The 25,915-nt window shown below is 37.2% G+C and overlaps 1 protein-coding gene across 2 annotated transcripts in view; it reads left to right on the forward strand.

Moving 5' to 3' along the window:
* LOC134648683 (mitogen-activated protein kinase ERK-A) overlaps window positions 1-25,915 on the forward strand; it is a 182,272-nt gene that overhangs the window by 67,359 nt on the left and 88,998 nt on the right. Inside the window, exons 7-8 of one of the 2 annotated variants that reach the window (XM_063503187.1) lie at window positions 8,677-8,865; window positions 12,017-12,142. In XM_063503187.1, coding sequence (XP_063359257.1) covers window positions 8,677-8,865; window positions 12,017-12,136 — 309 coding nt within the window. In that variant the 3' untranslated portion in view covers window positions 12,137-12,142. Of the gene's footprint in view, window positions 1-8,676; window positions 8,866-12,016; window positions 12,307-25,915 lie in introns of those variants that run through there. The other variant, XM_063503186.1, reaches the window with a different exon arrangement.

Raw genomic sequence — 25,915 nt, forward strand, 5'->3', positions numbered from 1 at the left:
CCGCCTCGCGAGGATTTAGCAGCGCGAAGCAGTTCGGTCTGCGTAGACGTACCTTTTGAAGGCACGCGTGTGTTTGCACAAGGCTGCAAGGCACTTCTACCACACCTCGGACACTGGCGAACAAATGTATGAAACAAACGCGTTCCTACTAGGGCTTGCGGTCGCGTCCGGATTTCGTGCACCCGTTGCCGGGGCCCCGTTCTCGTGCTACACGAAACCGGATTTGTGGCCCGTTCGGAACGGGTAATTAGGGTCCGTGTAATTAAAGTCCGTGTACCCGTGTTACCCGTGTGTCCCGATCCACGGATATTAATTACACGCGGGTCCGGCCCGTCCTCGACGTACAGTGACGATCGGACGCGTTCTTATTAAGAGCGAAGAACGAAAATTAGTCTCAAGAACGAAAGATAAATATTTAATACTAGCTGTTGCCCGCGACTTCGTTCGCGTGTAATGGGGTAATATATTTTACATGAGAATAGAGCATTATAATATGCAGCAAAAGATAGCAGTCTTCTTCTTCTTCTTTATTTGCCATGCCCTAAAAAAAGAGTTGGTACAACAGGCTGACTTAATGCCGCTAATGGACCTAATTTCAAAATTAGTAATTAAACTTTTTTTTGCGTTCCTCTAAATTTTTCCATGAGTGGAAAGAAATAAATATTTCATTTTTCACAGTTTATAATGAACAATAACAAGCAAAACGAAAAAAAAAACAGAACATCAACAACTAGGTAAAACTATAAATGCAATTCAGATTAAAAACGTTGACCGGCGGTGTGGCAAAACCTTATTAATGACTAATGAATCTAATGAGTACTTGTGAGTTCAAAAGCTGCCCCACGTAGTGATTATATTCTCTTTTTCTACTCCAGCACTTAAATGTGTCAATTAAATGACTGACAGTGATATCTAAAGCAATGTCATTTGAATGCTTTGTCTATAGGCTCATAAGATGACTGCTAGCAGTCATCTTATGAGTATAATACAACTGCTTTATTTTTTTTAAAGATACAAGTTCCGATCATCTTGATTGAAAGAGGTATGTTTTCATTTACAATAATAACTCTTTTTTTTTTAAATAATAACTCAATTTTTTTTAAATAATAACTCTTTTTTTTAATAATAACTCTTTTTTTTAATAATAACTCTTTTTTTTTTAATAATAACTCTTTTTTTTAATAATAACTTTTTTTTTTTTTTTTTTTTTGCTGCAGTTGTCATAGAAAAAGTAATGTATGCAACAGCTCATAATTGGTTCTTAAAATTCAAGGGTCTTTTTTTTTTTTTTTTGCTGCAGCTGTCATAGAAAAAGTAATGTATGCAACAGCTCATAATTGGTTCTTAAAATTCTCGGGTCTTTTTTTACAAAACTCGACTACGTCTCGTTTTGTAACTTCGACCCTTGAATTTTAAGAACCCTTATTATATCACTGTTGCATAAACTACTATTGGCTGCCCCCTCTAAAATAACTGAATAAATACCACTCTTACCTTGTTTGTAAAACAGCACGGCTAATTCTTCAACTTTCCAAACAAAAGGTATGCCTGGTAAAATACCAGTGTCAAAGGGAATCAGGGTGTCAGTGTCAATATTATTAGTAAAAATTGCCTCGGGGAACCATTATTCTCTTTATCTGCACGTGCGACGTTAATCCTACTTACTTCTTTACTACAAAACAAAAGGCTGCTGCCCTATTATGTAGATAACGAATAGCTCAATAGTTCTTTCACTTAACACGACTTCAAAGACGTTTTATTTATTTTAAGTACCTTTCTCTATCAATATTTAGTACAGGTAGTTAGGTACCTAAATACCATAAAAATAATTAATAATTATGAAGACGATATCCAGTTGCATCTGTCTGCCTAATTCTGCTTATAATAGTAGTAGTCGAGCTATTTGCAACATAATATACTGAGCCTTCTTAAACTTGGTAGTAGACAACCTAGAGAGGAAACCTCATATGATTAAACTAATACAAAAAACACTGTACATAAATAATAGGCCTTAAAGCTGTAACATAATTTAAAAAAAAACCCTGTATTATTCTCTTAGGTAATCTTTATATAACAATAAAAATCTATACATGAGTTTTCTAAGTTGTAAGCCATAAAGTTGTACATATTTTTCTTAGTTTTCTTAAAATAAATTGTTTAATTTTTTTTATAAAACCAGTAGTGTGCCGAATTATGGTCTTACTATACAAGAATACTGTAGGTAGTTTTGTATTCAATAACGCCCTTACTCGAATATAATCATTATAAATATAACCGATGCAAAAAATATAACTCGACATTGATTCAAATATATTTAAGTACCTAACCCCTATTCGTACGCAATATAACATAATTTTTAACATTTTATAATTAATTAATGATACCTAGGTACTTATTTCTTTCAACTCAAACCGGCCCGCGTGGGTCGGTCCACTCGGTCCGTCGGCGCTGTGTATTCAATAACCGAACGGAGCCGAGATTCGGATCCGAACGCACTACACGGGGGAACGGACTACACGGGGGAACGGACTACACGGGAACGGACTTCGACGGGTTCGGGTAGTTCGGATGCTTAGCACCGCCGGGGCTAAGAACACGGACGCACGGGTTGGCGGGTAGCACGGATATCGGGAGCCCTGGTTCCTACACACACAGCCTAAGCTCGTGTAGGTGAACGCGTACCATGCTTGTGTGAGTGAGATAAGACATTGTAGGGTAACTGTGAGGTAACCGAGAGCGGGTCTCAGCGGGTGGGCGGCACTTTCAACGGGAGGCAGGGAGCGTCCATACTGTACGCTAGTACTCTTTATTATACTGTGCTTCTACACAGACCAGGAGTCCTATTCAGATTTAGCAACTTGTTACGGTTTTGATATTATTTTGATACGACCTTTAAATATCGCTTAAGCTGATTGTTGCATGCGAAACGAAGTGAAAGTCGTGCGCGAGATGCACGCCAATCCACACCAAGACGATCTTCATGGTCGTATCAAAACCAGTTAAAAACATACCAAGTTATTCAATCTGAATCAGGCTCGGGCAATTTTATCGCGATGCGTTGCCCGTTATGTATGTAACAGTAAATTTTTAGATGCTTTGCTATCAATTACTTTCTGTATTCCATTGATACTACTCTTTAAGTTTTCACTTTACCTTTAGCCTTTCTTAAACAGTATAACTAAGTCATAATTAAGTAATTTAATTAATGCTCCTGAAATATACCTTTATTCCTTATTCTCTTAAATACGCACTTAGTCAATTGCCGGCTTTAAATTAAGTTCTAGGTATAAACTTTAAGTTCTCGGTGTTTAGAGATTTAATTAAGATTACCTATAATAAGATGCCAGGGCAGGCTTAAATGTACCTATCTTGTTCCAATTTTGTTCAACAGTTTTTAAGTTAAGATTATATTTAATGCTAACTAAGTTTATCTACATAAGGTTTGGTTGCAGATTAAACGTACTATTTCCCACCCTCTTTTATAAGTACATATTACTGTACCTTTCTGTCAACTATTAACGGCCCAACCAATGAAGTGCAACGGGCCGAACGCTGGCCTAGGTGCGTCCTTGTATTTTATATCCTAGACGAATAAATAAACACGTTTACTTTATCCGCATTAGCAAACATACCTTTATCATTTTAGTACGGAACAAAACATCAACTAATATATCATATTTCCAATAGCTAATTCCGAGCAACGGCTGATCGAATACTTACAAAGTTGGACAAGTTTCTAATTCCGTCTAGTTCAATATATCACGATTCACGTCACCAGCTTTAACCGCGATACTTACCCGGGACGAATATAAATGGACCTACCCAAATATAAGTAACAATTTGTTCCATGGCCCTAAGCGCCCTAAGGACATTTTACCTTAAATACAAAGTGTAATTTAAAAACAATACACTCCTTTTTTGGGGCAGTCGTGTAAAAAGACACAAGTGCCTCTTGCTACTGGCCCTTAAGTACATTTCCAATCAATTACACGTGTGATTCGTGTTGTCACGAAATGATATCTAAATCCGTACCTAACTGGCTTAACGATGCGTACGTGCCCGGCGTAATCAATATATGCAATTGAAATAACACGTCCTAGTGTAATTTTGACAAATACTTACTTCCCAGTAGACTCCGCAACGTGAAAATATTTCAAAATTATTTATGATATAAAACATGTTAATACAATACAACTCATATACCTAATACTCATAGCTAACTGACAGAAATCAAGCTAGACAAAGGTCAAAGTCTAGTCTGCTTGCTAATGCGGTTTGACCACACTTAGCCGCTCTATAAAACTTGCAAAAAACCACACATGGATGATGAAAATTTAATTTTAAGTGAAATTTAAGTGAGAGACAATAATGAATAAAAGGAACATAGGTACATTAATGAAGCATTGATATGCTATTTTATTTTTATTATCATTTTCTCTCTCTCATGTTTTAATTAGGTATACAGGATTTTGACTCTTGGAGACCCTATATATCTCTAAGCATTGATATCTCTATATATTGTAATCGTTTAGTTATGATACTTAGTGACATTTACACCTCTAAATAATTTTAGATTATGGTTTTTGTATCTTTGTGTTTTTTTTAATACTATTAGTATGTTTTTTTTTTCTAATTCGACATTTAGAGACTTTATACATCTCTATGTACTTTAGTTTGATTTGATATTTGCGACTTAGATGTATTTTATAATTGTTGATGTTTTTTTTGCTTGTGTGTAAATTCCATGTTGACGTGTAAAAGTGGCCTATTTGCTGAATAAATGTTGATGTTTGATGGCTCGCGTTTATCTTCTCGTGGATTAGTCGCATTAACCTCTAAAAATATTTTTTGTTGATGATAAATTACCTATTACGCTCGTAAACCTGGACACAGGCGAATAGAAATGGGATAGCGTGGTGAGCTCAAATCGTCATCTGCTCTATCGAAGTAAGCGATCTATAGGTTCGGACGCCGGTATCCAATTTCGAGCGGTCGGCAGGCAATAGCTCACGCTGACCGATTAGCGGTGTGTGATGGATCGCGTTGTGGGATGTGGCGATCTCTCGCTGATTGGATAACAGCGATTACATTCGATTCGGTACAGATTATTGAAATTTTTGGAAGATAACCGCGCGAAAGTACAGTGCAGTGTGCGTGCGCATATTGTATTCTAGCCGTCCCTCTATTTATTACGAGTGCAATAATTACCCACTATTGTCTCTGTGAATTTTGTATTTCTGATATTTGTAAATAATTTAAGTATAAACTCAATGCTCACGGGCGCAGTTGCATGGCATGTATGTAAATAGCTTTTAAGTCTCATTTTGTGAAATGTTAATTTCTTTTGAGAATAATAAATATCTTTAACCCGAAATGTTGTACAAGCCGTAAGTGCCTGTTTACACGTTGATTACTATTTAGTGTGAGTTCATACATTTGCTACTCGCATATAACAATTCAATTCCATAACTGACATCCACCTACATAGATAGTTAAGATTTTTTCGCGTTACGCTTCGTGGGCCAGTTGATTAAAAACTGTTTTTAATTAAGGTGCATTAACTAGATTCACACACAACACAGACAAGACATCTTTTTCGCTATCTGGACATATATGGCACTCTAGTTAATAATGTAAAACATGGATGATATTTCGATCAGTTTAAAATACCCCGCAGTCTAAACTGCCCTCTCTGCACCTTAGCTTCAATAAATCCAGTATCAATTGAACGTTATGTAGAACATACCTGCTATAAAACTTTTTAGTTGCTTTAAACTTTTACGATGAAACCAGCCCTAGTAGCACGGTCGCATTTTTATCGTTTGTCACCATGCCTGTCACATTCTAACAAGTATGTAAGTGCGAAAGTGACGGGCATAGTGATAGTCGATAAAAATGGAACCGTGCTGAGCCCGGCTGCAAAAAGAACTAATGAATAATGCGAATGAACAAAATCCAGCTGGAGTTAAAACAAACCACCAGCGACCAATGTTTCAATAAAAAACTTAAATCTAAACTGGTGTTTGACGTATACTACTCAATTGATGCCTTTTTCGAGACCCAACACTGTACCAAGTAGATAAAACTATATACCTACATATTAACTTATCTAATAAAAATAAACAACTGCTAGTTCGCTGGCTCAGCCTTGCCTGCCCAACTATGTAAATACAATAATTAATTATATGATTTAGCATTAAGCACTGTATGTACCTGACGTGTAAAATTATATTTTTATCAATAAAGAATTGAAATTGAAATGCTGTTAAAATTCAGCGTCACAGGAAAAGGGCTTTGTGAATATTCGCCGAAAATTCAGTAGTTTCAGGAAAAGTCAGGAAGGTATAGAAATTAGCGCTGCTGTTTTTTGGGCAGCGTTAAATAAACAATATCCTTTTTCAAAGTCTGTTTAAAAGCTTTAGTAATTGTCGCGTATCTCACTGTCAGTTAGGCTAACTCTTTACATTATTTAAAGTCGCGACATGCAGCTCCTTTGCTTCCGCCTCGGTACCCGGCAATACACGTACCAAAGGGGTGTGAACTGCGTCGCTCATCAATCAGCCAGTTGTGTATTAGCATTGCTTGCACGAGCTTTGGGCTGTACAGTTCTCGGGTTCTTATTATGATATTTCTATTAACTTTTGGTGTCTTGTTTGACAAGATGCACCGCGAATACGAATAGGGGAGACAGGTTCGTTATACAAGCTTGTTTTAAACATGTTGAATTATTGACATTACTTGCATCGCATGTAGTTTGTACGTGCGTTAAGGCGCCAATTACATTAAGGCGCCGGGAGTTCAGGTTCTTCTCTCACTCTCAGCGAGAAGGCAGTGCGTGCGAGGAATCAGTTTTAACAAAAAAAAAGTAATCGTTGAAATCAATCAAAAATAAAATTCCTCATTTTTAGAAGTAATTTACTTTTTAATTACAAATTATGAGATCGTAAAGTATGTTCTTGTACAAGTCAAGTTACCTGACAGTTGAGTTGACAGCTGTCAAATGGATCTTCGTCTATTTGACAGCTGTCATCGCCTGATAAATCACATTGCACAGTGATGTCAAATTGATACCAATCTTTTTGTAAAATGGGAATGCCGCTCTTACTCGGTGAGCGATTGGAAAGGCACCAGAGCTGCCGATGACGTCACATTCCTTGGTGATTTATGTCATCGGCTGTATGCCTTTTTGTACGCCACATCCATTACCTATCTCATACAGTACATTGCCTTTTGGTAGGCGGTGGAAATACATACCATCACATCTATTGACGCAAGGATATATGCGTTTAACATTTTTATTGATGATACTCGATTCGGCTATTTTATTATTTTGCAAAAACAAGCTCAATCGAGGGCTATAATCCCTATAAAATTGCGTCCAACCAATCAGCCGGCGATATTAAAACGTCATACGTAACTTATTTATTTATACAAACAAGCGGAAAGGGTTGCGCTCTGGATACATAAATAACCAATACTCGGCCTGCCATGAATAAATGAATTTACAAACAGGATCAAAGTTTTATGCTATTGTAGTTGGCAAATTTATTTTAAATTGCCCGTTTATCCTTTGAAAGGTTTTTGTAATAACACGGGATAAAGGCTTAATGTAAAGGCTTGGCTAGAACACATCTAGGTACAAGTAGGTATTGAAACGTGTTCAATGACTGGCAATCTTATGTACTGTCCGGAACATTGCATCGGAGGAAATTGAATTTACAGATAAAAATAACTTACATTTTCACGTTAAGAGCGGTTTCGCACTACGTCCTATCCGAATCGAATTTACGCACTAGATCCGTCTGATTTCTTTCCGAAATCTATAGAAATAGTTCTACGGCTACTTCGGACCATATTTTCACCGATTCGGATCGGACGTAGTGCGAAACCGCTCTAAGAAAGAAAGAAAGGTACGATTTGCAATATAAAGGTATATTTCAGTAAGTAAGAACATCCCTGGAATGAAAATAAAACCATCAGAAAATATAGATCACGTTGAATAGTGACATTTATCAAGTACTTTCGGCCAATTTTTAGTCGATTTACAGTTTAACATTCCTCAATCCAGCTCGAATAATGCTAGATTTATCTCCAATTCGGGTCGTGTACCCAAATTTTCACCAATACGCCAAGCTAATCGACACTAGTTCTATCTCACCGGTACAACATTATTTGTCCAATGCTTCTGTAAATAGGGAAATCATTTTTCACCTCAGCAGCTCGAACAAGGGTACTTTGCTACTTAAAAACAGTGAGCAAAATCGCATTTTGCTCACCGAGTGAGACAAAATGAGCAAAATGCGATTTTGCTCACTGTTTTTAAGTAGCAAAGTACCCTTGTTTGAGTTGCTGAGGTGAAAACTTAATTGTTGGTATATCTTAAGAAAACATGAGTGAATAGAGGTAAGTGATGAAGAAGGAATACATTTTTCGGGTTCTCTAATATGTTCTCACTGCTGAGGTGAAAAGTTTTGTGAACTACACGAGATCAAAGTTATTTACATCTCGTGCGCTTTTGAGTCCCTTACTACGCTCAAGATTCTAAATTCTAAAACTATAGAATCTTTCGCTTGCACGGGACTCAAAATAAGCACTCGAAGAAATATCAAACTTTGATCTCTTGTTGTACAAATAACTATTGATGGATTTATGTTGAAACATTCCGTTTGCCCTCAGGCCCGTGGGTACTTGGAGTCGCTGCCGTTCAAGCCGCGCGTGCCGTGGGTGGAGCTGTTCCCGGGCGCCGACGCGCGGGCTCTCGACCTGCTGCACCGCATGCTCACCTTCAACCCGCACCGGCGGATCACTGTGGAGGAGGCGCTCGCGCACCCCTACCTCGAGCAGTACTACGACCCCAACGACGAGGTTAGTTCACTGTTGCCATGGACCAGGCCCCTATTTCACCACGGCGACAGGTGCGACAATTCGACAAATGTCACTGTTGCTGACGTCACAGACATCCATGGGCTACGGTTACCGCTTACCATCGAGCGGGCTGTATTCCTGTTTGCCACCATCATTGTATTATTTAAAAAACTTTATTATATCGGCAAAAAACTCTTTCGAAGTTGATGATGATGATGATGACAATTGTCACACGATTTAATAGAACTTTCGGTAATTCTTGACAGGAAATGAGTTCTGTGTCGGAATTTCGTGACAATTGTCGTGTTTCTTGTGACAGTTGTCATTAGCTTCGCAAAATAAGTACTTAGGTATTTATTAGCGATATGTTTTTTTTTATTAATATGTTGGTGGCTAACAAGCACACCGTCCGTCCGATGGTAAGCGGTTACCGTAGTCTATGGAGGCCTGTGACGTCAGTTACAGTGGTGTCGACAATTGTCGCACCTGTCACCGTGTGAAATTGGGGCCAGGTAGCCTAGTCAAGGTGACAATCGCTAACGCTCCGTAGCGAACGAAACGTAACTGTCACTGTCACACTAATATGGAAGAGTGGTAGAGAGACAGCGATTCGATGGCGAAGCGCAAGCGATTGTCACTAGAGATGCCCCGAATAATGAATTTGGCCCCTCTATCGGCCGAATACCGAATATTCGGCATGACATGCGAACATTTTGAGTCACAATTATTATGAAAACTGTTCGCCAACAACAAAGCACAACGTTTGCTAAGATATATTTTTGTGTTGAACAGAATTAATGTTAGAGTCAATCAAATCAGACCCATGATATAAATAAAATATTTTGTAATCAACAAAAGCTCATATACTTACCTTCGTGTCTAACTACTTTCCAAGAATACATGTTAAATATTAAATATACCTAGTTTTTGGTTATTTTATTGTGTAATTTTTCTTTTTAGGTAGGTGCAACATATACTCGGTATTCGGCCGAATAGTAGGCAACATTCGGCAGAATACCGAATATTCGGCAAAGTGGCCGAATAGGCCGAATACCGAATAGTTGCCGAATATTCGTGGCATCTTATTGTCACCTTAGCTAGGCCGCCTCTTGACGTGATACTTTCATACTTCGATGTGATACGTACGACTCTATTGACAGTACTGAGATAATTGCAGTTCAACACATCGCATGCGGTGTAATTTCTTCCGGTCCTCTACTATTATGTCTGTATGCGGGGTGAACTATCCACATCTTTGTAATTTATTGGCGAATGAGACGATGTCTTACATGCATGCAATTTAACTTCTATTATCCCTACAGCGAAATAACCAGCAAGCGCTTTACTATAGGTACCTGATATAATCTTGAGTTGACATCAGTCTTGAAATTGGAGACGTTGCGGTTATTTCAAACGTCTTGACCACTAAACCACCGGGCCAATTACGGACTAGGTACATGAAACATCCGTTCGAGCTTTTAACGAACTACTTGTTTACTTGAGTTACAATGTTAATTTAATCATCATCTTCCTAGCGTTGTCCCGGCATTTTAGCCACGGCTCATGAGAGCCTGGGGTCCGCTTGGCAACTAAAATAAAATGTTAATTTAATGTTGGCGTATTTTTTCAAAAAAGTTTTTTTCATTCTTGAAAACGGTCCGGCAAATAAATATTATCTAACAACCACGCTGTAACAAAATTTGTACATTATAATTACGTTACTAGGAAAAACGTAAAAGGATATACCGGGAAAATACGAACATAAACTCTAAAATTATGCAAATTCTAGCTTGTTTAGTAACAAGATAAATTCCTAACACGTATAGATTAATTAGCGTGAGTGGAGTGAACTTTTGTGGCGATACTTGAGTGATTTCAGGAGTTCGAAATATAGAATTACGTTTTCCTCGTCGTGTGTCTAACGCAACAATATTTGTTTTGTTATCATCATATCCCGGGGTTTATCGTGCGGGAATGTTGAATGAATGTAAAACAAAGTTATAAATTCACGAAATCATTCCTGTAGGTACCCAAAACCCAGGGGTATGGTTATTCTTATGAATCATTGGAGCAACAATTTTAAAAACTTAGTTATGATTTTGCATCGTAGTTTACTGCAGTACTGTTGCAATATACATATCTTTGACGCGGCTGGATACATTTCATTTCGCTCATACTTGTTTTATTTGTATGCATTCGTCTGGCAGTCATGATGTGGTGTCGTCTCTAGGGCCGCACAGGGGTTAGATTATTGCATACATTTTATATGAAAGGGCTGAAAGGTGCCGCTCCTGCTGGCGATGGGACGTAAATTAAACTCGATTTATTTAAAATTCTATGAGATGTAATGAATCATGTCATGTTTAATAGTAATGGTATTTTAATTTTTACAAAAATTTATCTATTTTTAAACCCGCACAAAATAAAAGCACCTTTCAAAATATAAGGTGTATACGATAACCGTCAAGTACAATGAAAACTATGACGATTTTCTATTTCAAGAATGCCATTACAACAAGTAGTAAAAAAGTTAAGTCACGAATAGTCGTCATAGTATAATAAGACACATTTTCCTGGTAGAACACGTGCTTGTCCAATATTTGTCCTTTTCCTCCCACGGCGCGACGTGTCGTTAGCTTGATTGTTAGTCATTAGTGTCCTTCTCCAATCCACAAAACATGTCACGTGCCTGGTATAACTTAACCTAGAAATACTTAACAAATAAATATAATCGGACTAAGCACTTATACTGGTCAAAAATACCTCATAAGCGACGCGCTGAACAAAAGGTTCACTAAGTAAATGTTTGAATTAAAATTGCGTGATATTATGTCGACGACCTAACGGCACTCGACACGGAAATTAAATTGGCGGCAAAATCCCCCGGAGCCGGGCGCCTTCAATTTTACCAAACAAGGTTATTATTAACACGTAGCCTCTGCTAATGGCTATTGACGGAAAAATGAGAGCGAAGCTGCTGGAAACGTAATTGGTCATGAAATATAATTTATACGTTCATTTTTGAAAGTTTTACGGTGATTTCGTGATTAATTTTCGTATTTCACAATATTCGAATGTATTTTTAAAACTTTCCCGAGTGTTACGTAGTGATTTTAAATTCTCATATTTAAAGGTATATTTTTCCCTGCAGCCAGTAGCAGAGGAACCCTTCCGCTTCGCGATGGAGCTGGACGACCTGCCCAAGGAGACCCTCAAGAAGTACATCTTCGAGGAGACTCTACTCTTCAAGCAACTCAACGAAGACGCGTAGGCGACTAACTAACCCACTGTCCTAAAAAGATCTACTTTGTCCTCTGTGTATGGTAAGCGATCTTGGCCTTTGTATCGATGGAGCAAGAATGATATCTTAATTTTGATGGTTCCTAGTTCATTTAACTATCCTTTGGTTGATGAGGCGATGGTTCCTACACCATATAAAATGTAAGGGAATCTTAAGAGAACGGCCTTTGAATTGATGTCTGTATTGCTTTACATTACTAAAAAAATTACCCGATTTTCCCTTACACCTCGTGATTGTAAACGTGGTCTATCAATCTACGGCATTCGCTCACTGTTTGCGAACTGATAAGAAATAATCAGTATGTACATTATTTGACAACGCGAAGATAATCCAACGGTGACCGCCAGATATCTTATCAGATCGCGTTAACGCGAGGTAACGAGAATTCTAAATTACAGAGAATCGTAACAGGAAAATGATAAGGCTTTGTAAGGGCAGACGGACAACAGGTCTTATAAAACGGACGGTGAAGTCAACGTAGTTTGACGTTATCAAACGTATAGTACACGCCGCCGGACAACCAAAGCTACACTCCGACCGGCGGCCCAACTTAAGCATAACCTGCATAACATGCCGTGCCGAACCAAAACTGCTTAAAATACACCTCGCTAAAACGAACTATACGAAAACACAGGCCGTTTTGACCCAGCACGGCTCATTCATTAAGTATTGGACGTAGGACTCGGCAACGAGTCGACGGGATCAGTTGGTATTATACTGTAAGATAGATCGTATAAATGGGATATCAATGCTTTTCACGCTGACACAAAGTTTGTGGTTAGATCGCGACTTGCGATTCCTTGTGCGAAAAATATTTCGGTTAATATAAGGACTTTTCCCACTGAGGGATGCATTAAAATAAAGAAAATATGAAGTTATCTTGTCCTTATATCAGTAGGTATTCCAGTAAAAGAATATGCATTTCATCTCGGTAAATTCAATTGAAATGCTTATATTTTTGAAATAATACGACTTCAGCGAGACAGAATTGTAACAATCAAGTTACCTAGAAATATTGAATATGAAATATTAGAAGGGAAGAAGTTCTTGGTGTAATAGCTGCATTAGTTAAGCGCTTTATTGTTTTACCGAAAATAGAGAGATGAATGCTTTTTAGGGTTCCGTAGCCAAATGGCAAAAAACGGAACCCTTATAGATTCGTCATGTCTGTCTGTCTGTCCGTCTGTCCGTCTGTCTGTCCGTCCGTATGTCACAGCCACTTTTCTCCGAAACTATAAGAACTATTACTGTTGAAACTTGGTAAGTAGATGTATTCTGTGAACCGCATTAAGATTTTCACACAAAAATAGAAAAAAAACAATAAATTTTTGGGGTTCCCCATACTTCGAACTGAAACTCAAATTTTTTTTTTTCATTAAACCCATACGTGTGGGGTATCTTAGTTAAGGTTTTAAGTAACAAAAAAAGGTCGAACCTTTTTTTGCTTGATTAAAGCATGAAACTTGGCACAGTTGTTCCTTATATCAAAATAAGCCGATTAAGATCGGTAGCCCGAGGGACCCCCCGCTTAAGCCCGAGAGGGGGGGGGTCAAGTAGCGCCCCGCCCGGCTTCATTCTAAAAATTCTAACAGGCCCCGTTTAGCTAATAGGTCATATTTGGTATCAATTTCGGATAAATCAATAACGTAGAATTCATTTCTGGTATAAAAAAATTGCAATTTGTAGAAAAATTAAAAAAAAACACAAAAAAATATTTTTTCAAGTGTAATTTTGGTTTTTTATTTATTGTCAAAATTAAACTGCTTGGTTTTTCTACATACAAAAAATATGACGATAAAGACTATTTAATGTAGATTTTAAAAACATAACTTTTACTTACCTTTATGAAAAAGAAATTGCATTAAAAAAACATATATCGTCCCGCGCCGGTGAATATCTTGTTACCGACATAGGCATCGATATAGACAACATCCAAAGTACACACTCTGGAGACCGACTAAATGTGTTGTTTATTATTGTAGATCATATATTAAAGATAGAAAGGCGAACATAATATTTGATTAGAAAAAAAAATGTGTCGTTCAGTGAAAAAGGGACCTTGGAAAAATTTATCATAGAGCCTCTCTTTTGTATAGAAGCATAGTTAATTCCAACCACTCCATGGACTCCATGGTCCCTGTTCTCAATGAATAAGAAGTAAACTGTAAGTATTATTTAATCTACTTACTTATTACATCATAGAATAATTTGCCAGTAACTGGCCGCTTTAATAACTAGCCGCTCTAAACTAAAAATGAATTCTATTCACCTAAAAGCAGAATTCATTTTAGTATAAGGTTCCAAAAACTGGCCAGCTTTCAATAACTGGCCACTGGCTAGCCTAAAATGAATTTTTGGTTTTGGGTGGCCAGTTACTAAAAGTGGCCAGTTACTGGCGAATTACCCTACCACACTTTAATTTTGCGTCTTGTGTCGTTATACAGTTCCTTCCCCAGACACATAAATGCGTACATTTCATCATTCATGTAGTTGAATCGCGTTTTTTATTCCGGTTTGCATTTACTCCTGGTCAGTTTCAACCATATTCTGACCAAAGCAGGTGTCAGACCAGTGTGGAACCCGTCGTCTGCTTCTTGCTTCCATTCCCAAGAAGTCTGACGGACTGAGCAAGTTTGACGACGAACTAACGTCTGAACCTAAACATCAACCCCTCGGTACACTGCGCGTAATAGGGCATTTATATGGCTCCCTTTTGTTAGAAGTAGGTATACATTATGGAATTTAATAATAAAATAACTTAGCAGTGACTTAATCTCATAGAACAGGTATAACATTATACAACTCTTCATTTCAATATCCCGGTGTAACTTGCCTTCTTCAATATTGCACTTATTACCGATCATATAATAACATTTTAGTATTTTAGGGGAATGCTTTTAGCCACTGCTATTGCTCCATCTTGTAAGAGCTTGAATCCTTGTAGTGGTGTGGTTGAACTCTGAACAGATTCCATGCTTCGAATTCACTTTTTCTCCCCTTTCCACTGAATGCTCGAAACAGGGGTAAGACTTCCGCTCTTTTAGGGTAAATAAAAGATAGTTTACTTAGCTTATAGAATAGATAATTTTATTAGCTTAAAATATAATTCCATGACCTGGATGCAATGGTGTGTCATGTGATATAATTGTGTTTTCCACTGTGTCAACGTGAGCCCACAATTCCTGTAGTTGGGGAAATATTTGTACGCATGAATCTAGTCTAGCTGCTATGACTACGTTCGTGTCTACTGTGCGTATCAATACCTTGCAATGACTGTTTTACAGCATCTGCAACTAGGGCCATCATATTAAATGAATCGGACTTTTCATGGTTCTTGGAGTATTCGGAATCTCACGAGGAACATTACTTGTGACATGTTTCTCTACACAATTTCGCGATGGCATAAATAAGGACTTTTAACTCTTCGAAGTTTTGTCAACACAGTGTCTCAAAATGATTTACCTAGTGGTAAAGAAATGAGTTTCACTAAAAGATCAGTGGTTATAAGTGAAGCTTACCGTCATGGTAAATTAAACTCTAATTTATTTCTATCGGGCCCTGAAAAACCAGGAGTCGTACTCGTATTCCAAGCATTCTCTCGATCGACCTTGTAATACTGTAAGCTCAATAAGACTTGTGATGTGGGTACTACATGATATATATCATATATATTTGATACATACACTCAAAACATCCGTAGGTAATTCAGGAGGAGGATTCACGATAAACAGACAAATAAATGCCTTCTAGAATTTGAACCCGGGTTCCCCATTTAATATAAGGTGTATAAAAGTGAGATCTAAGCATGGACCCTTTTTAGCCTGGCCGATACAAGGATTCAAGCTCCTACAGGATGGAGCAATAGCAGTAAATAAATAGCATTCGCCAAAACTTTATTATACCTTTATATGATGATAGGTGAAATAACCTTGTAAAGCAAAGTAAAGTGATACTTACAGATAAAGCCGTTGCTAAATAATTAGAAAATGCCCGAAATAATTCTTTACATGAATCGACTACTGAAATAGAAGCAGCCTTATCAGGATAGGATTATATGTTTGGGGTCAGACTTTAGTTCCTCTTTAAACTTGCTCAGTCCGTCTTCTTGGGAATGAAAGCAAGGAGCAGACGACTGTTTCCAAACTGTTCTGACAACCCTGCTGTGGCCAGAATATGGTTGAAACTGACATATATACGTGAATGACGAAATGTACCCATTCATGTGTCGGGGGAAGGAACTGTATTAATACACAAGACGCAAAATTAAAGTGTGGTATAATGTAATAAGCAAGTATATTAAAGAATACTTACAGTTTACTTCTTATTAGTTAAGAACAGGGACCATGGAGTCCATGGAGTGGTTGGCACTAACTAAATACGAGTATGCTTCTATACAAACACGAGGCTGGCTGTGATAATTTTTTAAGGTCCCTTTTTCACTGAACGACACATTAAAAAAAATTGTACGCTTTTCTATCTTTATAATAGAATCTACAACAATAAACAATACATTTAATCGGTCTCCAGAGTGTGCACTTCGGATGTTGTCTATATCGATGCCGATGTCGGTAAAAAGATATTCACCGGCGCGAGACGATATAAGTTTTTTTTATGCAATTTCCTTTTAATAAAGGTTAGTAAACGTTATGTTTTTAAAATCTGCATTAAATAGGCTTTATTGTCATATTTTTTGTATGTAGAAAAACCAAGCAGTTTAATTATGACAATAAATAAAAAACAAAAATTACACTTCCAAAATTAGATTTTATGTGTTTTGTTTATTCTTTTTTTCAACAAATTGCAATTTTTTATACCAGAAATGAATTCTACGTTATTTATTTATCCGAAATTGATACCAAATATGACCTATTAGCTAAACGGGGCCTGTTAGAATTTTTAGAATGAAGCCGGGCGGAGCGCTACTTGACCCCCCCCCCCTCTCGAGCTTAAGCGGGGGGGTCCCTCGGGCTACCGATCTTAATCGGCTTATTTTGATATAAGGAACAACTGTGCCAAGTTTCATGCTTTAATCAAGCAAAAAAAGGTCATTTCACTTAACACCCTCACTATCTATGGATAGGTCTTCAAAAATGATATTGAGGTTTCTAATATCATTTTTTTCTAAACTGAATAGTTTGCGCGAGAGACACTTCCAAAGTGGTAAAATGTGTGTCCCCCCCCCCCTGTAACTTCTAAAATAAGAGAATGATAAAACTAAAAAAAAATATATGATGTACATTAACATGTAAACTTCCACCGAAAATTGGTTTGAACGAGATCTAGTAAGTAGTTTTTTTTATACGTCATAAATCGCCTAAATACGGAACCCTTCATGGGCGAGTCCGACTCGCACTTGGCCGCTTTTATTAAATTGACTTCGCAAATATTTCAAGTTTCTTACGGAATTATTACAAATATTACATTAACTAGTGTTCTAAGAATTTGAGGACAGCGAAATATGAACAGCATTGAAGTAAAAAGAAATGCAGGTCTAAAGATTTGTTCTAGTATTTATATTGCTACAAATAGCTTCTTTTTAGCATTCTTTACATATGAAGAGCTTTTTTCTAAACTCTTGCTGTCGTATAGTCGGCTACTGAAGAACTGATCATTTATGTGATGTTAAGAGAAATAGTTTTACTTGAAATTTCTATACACAAGGGTAAGAGTCGTCACGACTGGTTCAGAATGTAGAAAAGTTGAAACAGTATAATGTAAATGTAAGCGTAGAAACCTTATAGGATATTAGATAGGACTTTCCGAAATTTATAAACGTTAAACATTAACAGTTGGTATTTGGGTATATGATGCAGACACACAGGTGGGGAGGGGAGTGTTGCAGTATTACAACGTTCGCTGTGCAGTTGATTTGAGAAGTGAGCTAGTAAATATTCTCTTTGTGCTCTTGATTAGACTCGATTTTCGATATAATCGCAAAATGTTTGGCTGCGTAATTTCATGCTTCAGATAATTGCGTTGCTACTTCCCAAAAAAGTATTTAAAATCGCCATTGTAAACGGTTTGCAAAATGATACATATAAATAATGGAACTGTGTCAAATGATATTTATGAAAACGTACGTCATGACATCATAATACTGTTACAAAACAATGCTGATAAATAAAGATATCTGCGTATTAAATTCCCATTTATTACTATATACGTATCTTTATTGAATGCCCAATTGTCGCGAACAGAATGATAAAAATTAAACTATATAGGTACGTCGAGTGACTCTATTTTCGAAGGGACAGAGGGCCAAATGGCGAGAAAGTGTACATATTTTTGCATTTCAATAAATGTAATTTAAAGTTTCACCGATTCAGACTCTCGAGCACTACTTTTATTCTTCGATTGTATCGTGGTCTACTTTCGAATAATCGTGTCTCGTTGTCTACGGTGAAGGTATTTGTTGAGAAACTTGCTTGTTCAAATGGTTTATCATAATAATTATCGTCTTCCTTATATTTGCATGTTAGCGCACAACACTGTTCTAGAATAGGCGATTCATATCAAATGTGTTTAAGAAAATGTTTATAAGATGATTAAAAATTTAGTTGATTGGGCGGGAGGTGTCAAGTTTTTCAACGAATGGTCGGCATGGTGCATGCGCGGCGGCGAGAGGGGTCTGTCTGTTGTTATACTCTATATGTCTATAATGAATAATGGTGTTGTTAGTGTGCTCGGTCTATGAAATCTGGGCATTATCTCACTAAGACCATAGTAAAATGAAAAAGTAGGTCAAATGGCGTGCTGTCATAATATATGTTGTTCAGTCCATCGACGCCCAGTTCTAGCCGCCTGTAGTAGATCAGCGCGAAATGCTCAGTGTTCAAGTTGTTTTGACGGAAATGACCTTCTTTCCTCCTTTTACTATGCTAAGAACTTTAAAGTTGTTGCGCGTTAAGAACATTTGTCATTCAAGAAGTGAATCATAAAATGCATTCAAATAATTTAATGAGATTATATCAAATAAGATCATGATGTTGTGATGTTAAATAGATGTTGATTTTATCTGTCATTTACAGCTCTTCCATACAGGTACAATATTATTAACTACATTTAATTATAGCTATGTCAGACATGTTTTAATAAATTTATTACTTATGACAAATTATTTGTCAGTGTTTTAATTGTAATCATAAAATGAGTAGCAATGTGAGTATTTTCAACTGTATTGTAAGACTATAATTAGTCGCCACCTTGGTTAACTTAAAAGACAATCAATTTAAGAGTTACTGTGACGTTTAGTAGTAATTTTACATCGAATAAGTGAGTCGTTTGTCTTCATAGACTGCTATCAACTGTCATGTACTCCCACGCCAGATATTTAGGAGAACTCGTCATAAAAAAACAATTGAATTATGATTAAAATACTAAAGATATCTACGGGTCACCTAAATTCCTGGTAGGGGTTTGTAATAACCCTAATCGGAATGCTAGAGCTCCTTGCTATGTAGCCGCGCTCAGGGCGGGGATCTACAACATCAAATGATGACACCATTTACTATCATGTATTTATTGTTAAATATGAGTGTTGCCATATTTTCTTAAGTCATTATGTACAAATTGGATATATTAAGATAATTTGTTGTCAGTCAACAGTTGAATATTACGAAAATAAATCAAATGAAAGAATGGAAATAGTTTCTTTTCACAATAAGCCTGCTTTAGTGTAATTGAATTTCCAGGGGCGATATTTAATTCAGCTTATATTAATACACTTCCAATGTCCAATAACTGGAATATTATCAATAAATAACAGATAGTTCAGAGAACCAATGACCAATATACTTGTAATCTGAAATAAGCTTTTCCCGAGACGGATTAACTTGAAACAATATTATTGTACTCTTCGTTTAGGTCACTTGCTACTACTCGTAATCCTTCGATAATTGTTGATAATGAATAATGTCCAAATATCATTAATCTTTATCCTATCCTCGGCAAACCCACGTAATTTCAGATCACATCAACTATAATTCTAAAGTAGCCGTAATCAGCTTGAAAGATCTCAAGGTAACGTATAAATAAGTTTATTTTCAACCAAGGCTACTCAGGTAAGTTTTGATTCTAATTAAGTCACGACTAGCAGCTAATGAAGTTAGCGAGAAATTTTAAAGTTATTTTGAGAAACAGGGTCAGTCAATGTGACTTGGGATCACCAGACATCTCGGCCTGTCTCATGTCTCCGAAATAATGAAAATAGTTTTTATTGAGTCCTTTTAAGTAATTGTAGTGTGCCATTGGGGCGAGTGATGTATGGCAATCGGCCAACATTACAGTGGTACGAGTAGTTATTTCTTTACTTCAAAATATAAAATCAAGTGCAATTTTATATTTTGCTCAGCGGATCAGCATTACTATCGAGAGGGGCTTCGGATACCAATTACCAAGCGATCATGACTTAGGACATTTTTTTATTTGTAAGTTTTAAGTATTTTATTATGTTTTTATCCACTTGTATTTCAAAAATAATTTCTATATTTTTATAAAATTTAATTTCGCGGCTTACCGTAATCAAATGCCTTATTAATTGAAAAGAGCTTCTTTTAGGGTTTATTTTATTTGTCCTGTGTTTAAGCTTGTGCCTAAGTAGTAGAGTTAGTGGCTACCTAATAGGTATACGATATAACGATATTGTTCCATTAAATAGAAAAATATTCTTTTTATACGATACTGAATAAAGTATCGAAACAAATAGTGCCCAACATGAGACTGCAATAAGTTACCGTTAGACGTCCTCAGGGGAAATACAGACGCAAGTTTCATTGGAAGTAATGAGATCGCGAACAAACCGAAAATACGACGTAGGTACCATATTATGCTCAGCCGTTACACGCCAGCCCGTCGGTCGGTTTTATTTGTTGCTCGTATGAAATTTGCTGTATGCCAAGTATTTGCTGCTGACAAGAAACCAATAAGTATCACCTTTTGTGACGCATTGATGAGTGAATGAGGTGCGTCGCAAATTAAGAAGGGGCAGAATTTATTTAGGTATTATTCCAAGTGCTCGGAGTTCGGGTCTAATTCGAGTTAAGCCGTTCTCGAGATCGTTGTCCGTTTCCAATTGGAATTATTTTCGAGCGAGAACATTTCCCATACAAAACAGAGAACGTTCTTGAGTGAAGTACAACTCTAGATTTAATCTAGTGTTCTGCTTTAAAGTGCTACTGCCCATTCCACCAAACATAACGACAAATTAGCATCGCAACGATTTTCTGACCCTTTGATTTGATTAGAATCTACCTAAGTGAAACAAAAGTTAGTCTGCAACAAGTACTAAATTAAGAACAGAACGGGTTTTAGTTCTTAAGTTTTGTACGTATTTATATTACTGAAATAAATGTTCTCTTTGTAGATTAGTTAAGTTTTAAAAACGAACTTCTGCTTGCATTATGAAATAATTGTAGCTACTTGCGGGCATTGAACTTCATTATGATAATACTATTACTTATATTCTGTAACTTCATCTAAAACGGTTCGTAATGGAAAAAGTTACTGTCATTTTCCCTAATAGGTACTTAAAATCCTACGAGTAAACAGATGGAATAAACGTTTTCCTGGGCAGAAGCAGCGAGCGAAGGTAAGTATGTTGTGAAGGTAGGTATTATTTATTTCCGCTAGCTTCGTTATTTCGACGCGGGCCGTAGGATCGCGTGAAATTGATTGATTACGGAACATAATTCTATTAGGAAATCCATATTATTTTTGTATCTGTATTCCATTTCTGTTATGTTTCTGTGATGTATTATTACATGGTTTACCGCCTTGTTTATGTAATAAAGGGGTGAGTTTAGGAAAAAATTGGGTTACTTTGATAGTTTTAAAACGGTCTCAAAATGTGTATGTAAATGGCTATGTATTACTTTTTATTTACCTACTCAAACTAGGTTAATTCATATTTAAATACCTACTAAAATCCTGCTTAAAAAACATTATTAGCTTTTAAATTTAAATTACATAATATGCAACGTTTTGGTTTCACTCGAGTTCCGATGACGGTTAAGTTTTAAATTATTTCGCCTCAGCAGCATTGACGTATATCTCAGGACTGGCCTTACGGGCAATAAGAATGGGGCATGAATGGGGCCAGTACAGCGGTGTGACACCGCTACAACGCGATTAGTTGATGAGTTCGCATCACGCGCGCAACGATTGGCTCGAATTCGTGAGTGACAACGCTGAACTTGTACCATTTTTAGATAAAGATAAAAGATAAATCATCATCATCATCATTTAGCCCAGGGGTCGGCAACCCGCGGCCCGCGGGCCGCATGCGGCCCGTGAACCTGTCACTTGCGGCCCGCGAGCCTCCCTGGCTATTTTGTATGTAATATTGACAAACGACAATGTCTGATAAAGTCATAAATATTAACAATGTGCGGCCCGCGTCAACTTCGTAAACTACTATGTGGCCCTTGGCTGCTAAAAGGTTGCCGACCGCTGATTTAGCCTACTATCACCCACTGCTGACTATAGGCCTCTTTTCGTGTACCTACGTCATTTATCCCGGTCCTGGGCTAGTCTCATCCAGAAGTGCCCCACGATCTTCGAATGTCCACCCAACGAGCTAACGAACTCCAGGCGCATCTTTCATCCGACAGCGGCCAGCCATCCGTCAACATTTTGGTCCATGGCAATCACATCATCATCGTAGTCAATTACAGAACTACAAATATACACAGATCCATATGATATATGAATTAATAAAAATAATTAAGTACCTATTGCTTACTTTATAGCATTTAATGCTCTAGCAATCGAGAGAGCCATACATACACGAAACGGGCAGTGAATCATGTCTGGTAACGGAATGAACGCAAATCTACCATTTTACGTACCAACATTGTACGCAAACGGCTATAAACATAAGAATAAGCCAGCTAATATTATGGAAATAGCTACCCTAATTGAAGGAGCGCAATTATTCTGAGCGCCGCTTTAAACTGAGATAAGTCTTCTAATGGCGCTTCTTGCACTTAAGGAAACGTTGAGTGATGGATGGATAATGTGAAAATGGACCTTTAATTATTTGGAAGTTAAGAAATTGTTAGTTCAGTTAGTCAAACTTGTTACTATGCTAAATATAATCTGTTTCTGTTGATCGTCTAAGTTTTTACCTATAATGCTTAGTCATAAGGCAGCCTCATAAGATTAGGGAGTAAATATCTTTGAGTATCAGATAGAAAATCAAAACCATTGACAAACAAACTTCGAAATACCTGTAGCTAAATTTTGATTTTGAATAATATGTGACGTTATATGAAAAGAGACCTTATTGTCGATGGCGGTTACGCCATTATTAACGATGCTCCGATATAAATACAATGCCGCGCGACGCTGTGCGGCGTAAGCGCCATCGACAATAAGGTTCCTTTTCATAGATAATGCCCCATATAAGAACAGTTTGAACAATGATTTGAATTTAATATATGGAAGGACGTTTCCGAATGATAGACTGATAGGTAAATCCTGTATTTCCGTAGTTGGGTCATTATACTTAAGACAATAATTTGTTTTCAAACTTTGACATAATTGTTCGAGCTAAGGAAAACTCTAAAATGTTTCATTTTTCTGATTAAAATAAACTCCAACTATAATTTCAATAACTAGACTTAAATAATGAATTGTCCAAAAGTTTTTACATAGCACTGAGATATGAAACAATCCCGATTCCATGGTAAGGACATAGTCTTTGAACACAAATTCATACATCTGTGAAATAATAGTTTACGGCAATTTCAACCTAAGTCTTAAAGTTTCTAGAAGATATTTCTACTACTTAAGGAACTTTGCTTAATCTATTTTATTCAGCCTTATTTTCAAAATGGCGTCAGGGATTAATGCAATTATTGGTAAAATTATCGGCGCCGCGGTTGATGGTGCTCATAACTGCCTTAACAGCAGTAACGTGCGGGAATGGTAAATACATTATTGGCTTGGCACTGGAGGCACTCTGCCTATTAATGTCAGAGTAAACATCATTTGGCCTGACATGTTTTTATATAATAGGTGCAACTTAGGCCGCGGACTGACGCGCGCGGCGCGGCGGGTGCCGCGGCAAACCACCGCCGCTGTCGTCCAAAACAGTTTCATTCAATTCATTTTGATCGTACCTCACGAACCACCGCTCACTCCGCCTCGCGCCTGTTTCCGAAACTAGTTTTACATACATATAGTCAGTATAGTCACGCCTATTTCCGTGGTCTCTGCCTACCCAGAGACCACGGATTTCCACTTGCTACGATCCTGACATACCTCTACGTGGAAAGAATGAGTGAAAGAAGGAAGACAAAGAGAGTGTAGAAGGGAGAAGTAGAAGTGGGAGGAATCAGATCGGGGAATTCCTGAAGAAAGGCCAGGTCAAGAGTACCCTAAACCAGCGAGCGTGTATGAGAAATGTTATGAAAGAGAAGGAAGCGAAAGACGTATGTCAGTAAACTAGTTTGAATCGAAGTTACGAGTATATAGGTGTAACTTATACAGGGTGCTTCCTGTAACAGGAGCAATAAATTAAACTGTAGGCTGTACTCCTCAAACTGACCAACATTTGTTCAGCAACTTTTAAAAATTATGAATTCTTTACACTTCCTCTTTTTCATACAAAATAAATATTGCCTTCAATGTACGCTGACATCAGTGTGTTTGACGTTGCTTGTCACGCTTTAAACATAACAAATTTTGCAATACATTGCGTCTTAGAATAAACTTTAAAGTGTAATAAAAATCAAAACATGAGTTATTTTCAAAAGTTGTTGAACAAATGTTGGTCAGTTTGAGGAGTACAGCCTACAGTTTAATTTATTGCTCCTGTTACAGGAAGCACTCTGTATAATGATGGCATAACTTAATAGTGTTTATTAGACAAATGTACTCAAATGTAAAATATTTTCCTTCGCTGCCTGAAACACAGGGAATCCTAGTTCAGGCATTTGTAAATCACTTGTCTTTATAAATTCTTAGTCTTTAAGAGCAACCACTGTACTATACTTTTCTCAATAAATTATTTGTATTTGTATTTGTATTTGTACACACACCTCAATGAATTATAACGACCATGATCATCATCATATCAGCCCTTTATCGCCCACTGCTTAGCATAGGCCTCTTTTCTAGTACGCCACTTGTCCCGGTCCTGAGCTAATTTCATCCAGAAGTGACCCGCAATCTTACACCATGATGATGATGATGTGAACGCCATGATGTGATACTGTTACCGGGAAAACTAGTTTTAACTAAGACGTACCTCGTGGCTCAAAAACCTCAGGTGCTGGTTGAAGATGAGCACCAGACCAGATCGCTGTTTCAAGCTGCAGCGTTAAAAGTGGAAATAGCCCTTATGATAGCCAACCTCCGGCAGGAGACGACACCATAAGAAGAAGAAGAAGGTAAGAAAAAACAACGGGTTGCACTCCGGGAGTGCCGACAGAAGTGAAAACTCAATGACTAGTCCAAAATGTCTGCAGCACTATGTATAATTGACCCATCCTCCTTTCTATTGAAAAACTTTAGTACCGAAATTGCTGGCCAGTGAGCTTGTTTAAAATACGAAATTCAAATTTGTAGCGTTAATTGTTTAAAATTCGAATAGAAATTATAAGTTACCTTGGTGAAAACGAAACAGCAGGCTCAGGCATAAATTTTCGCCGCGCGGTAGAAAGAGAGGGTTACGCCTTACGCTGTCTCGAATTTATCATTTTTTCCCCAACTCCAAAAATGCACAGCGCCGCTAAAGAAGTTTTCACT

Source organism: Cydia amplana, chromosome 6 (assembly GCF_948474715.1).
Source record: "Cydia amplana chromosome 6, ilCydAmpl1.1, whole genome shotgun sequence".
Lineage (NCBI taxonomy): Eukaryota > Metazoa > Arthropoda > Insecta > Lepidoptera > Tortricidae > Cydia > Cydia amplana.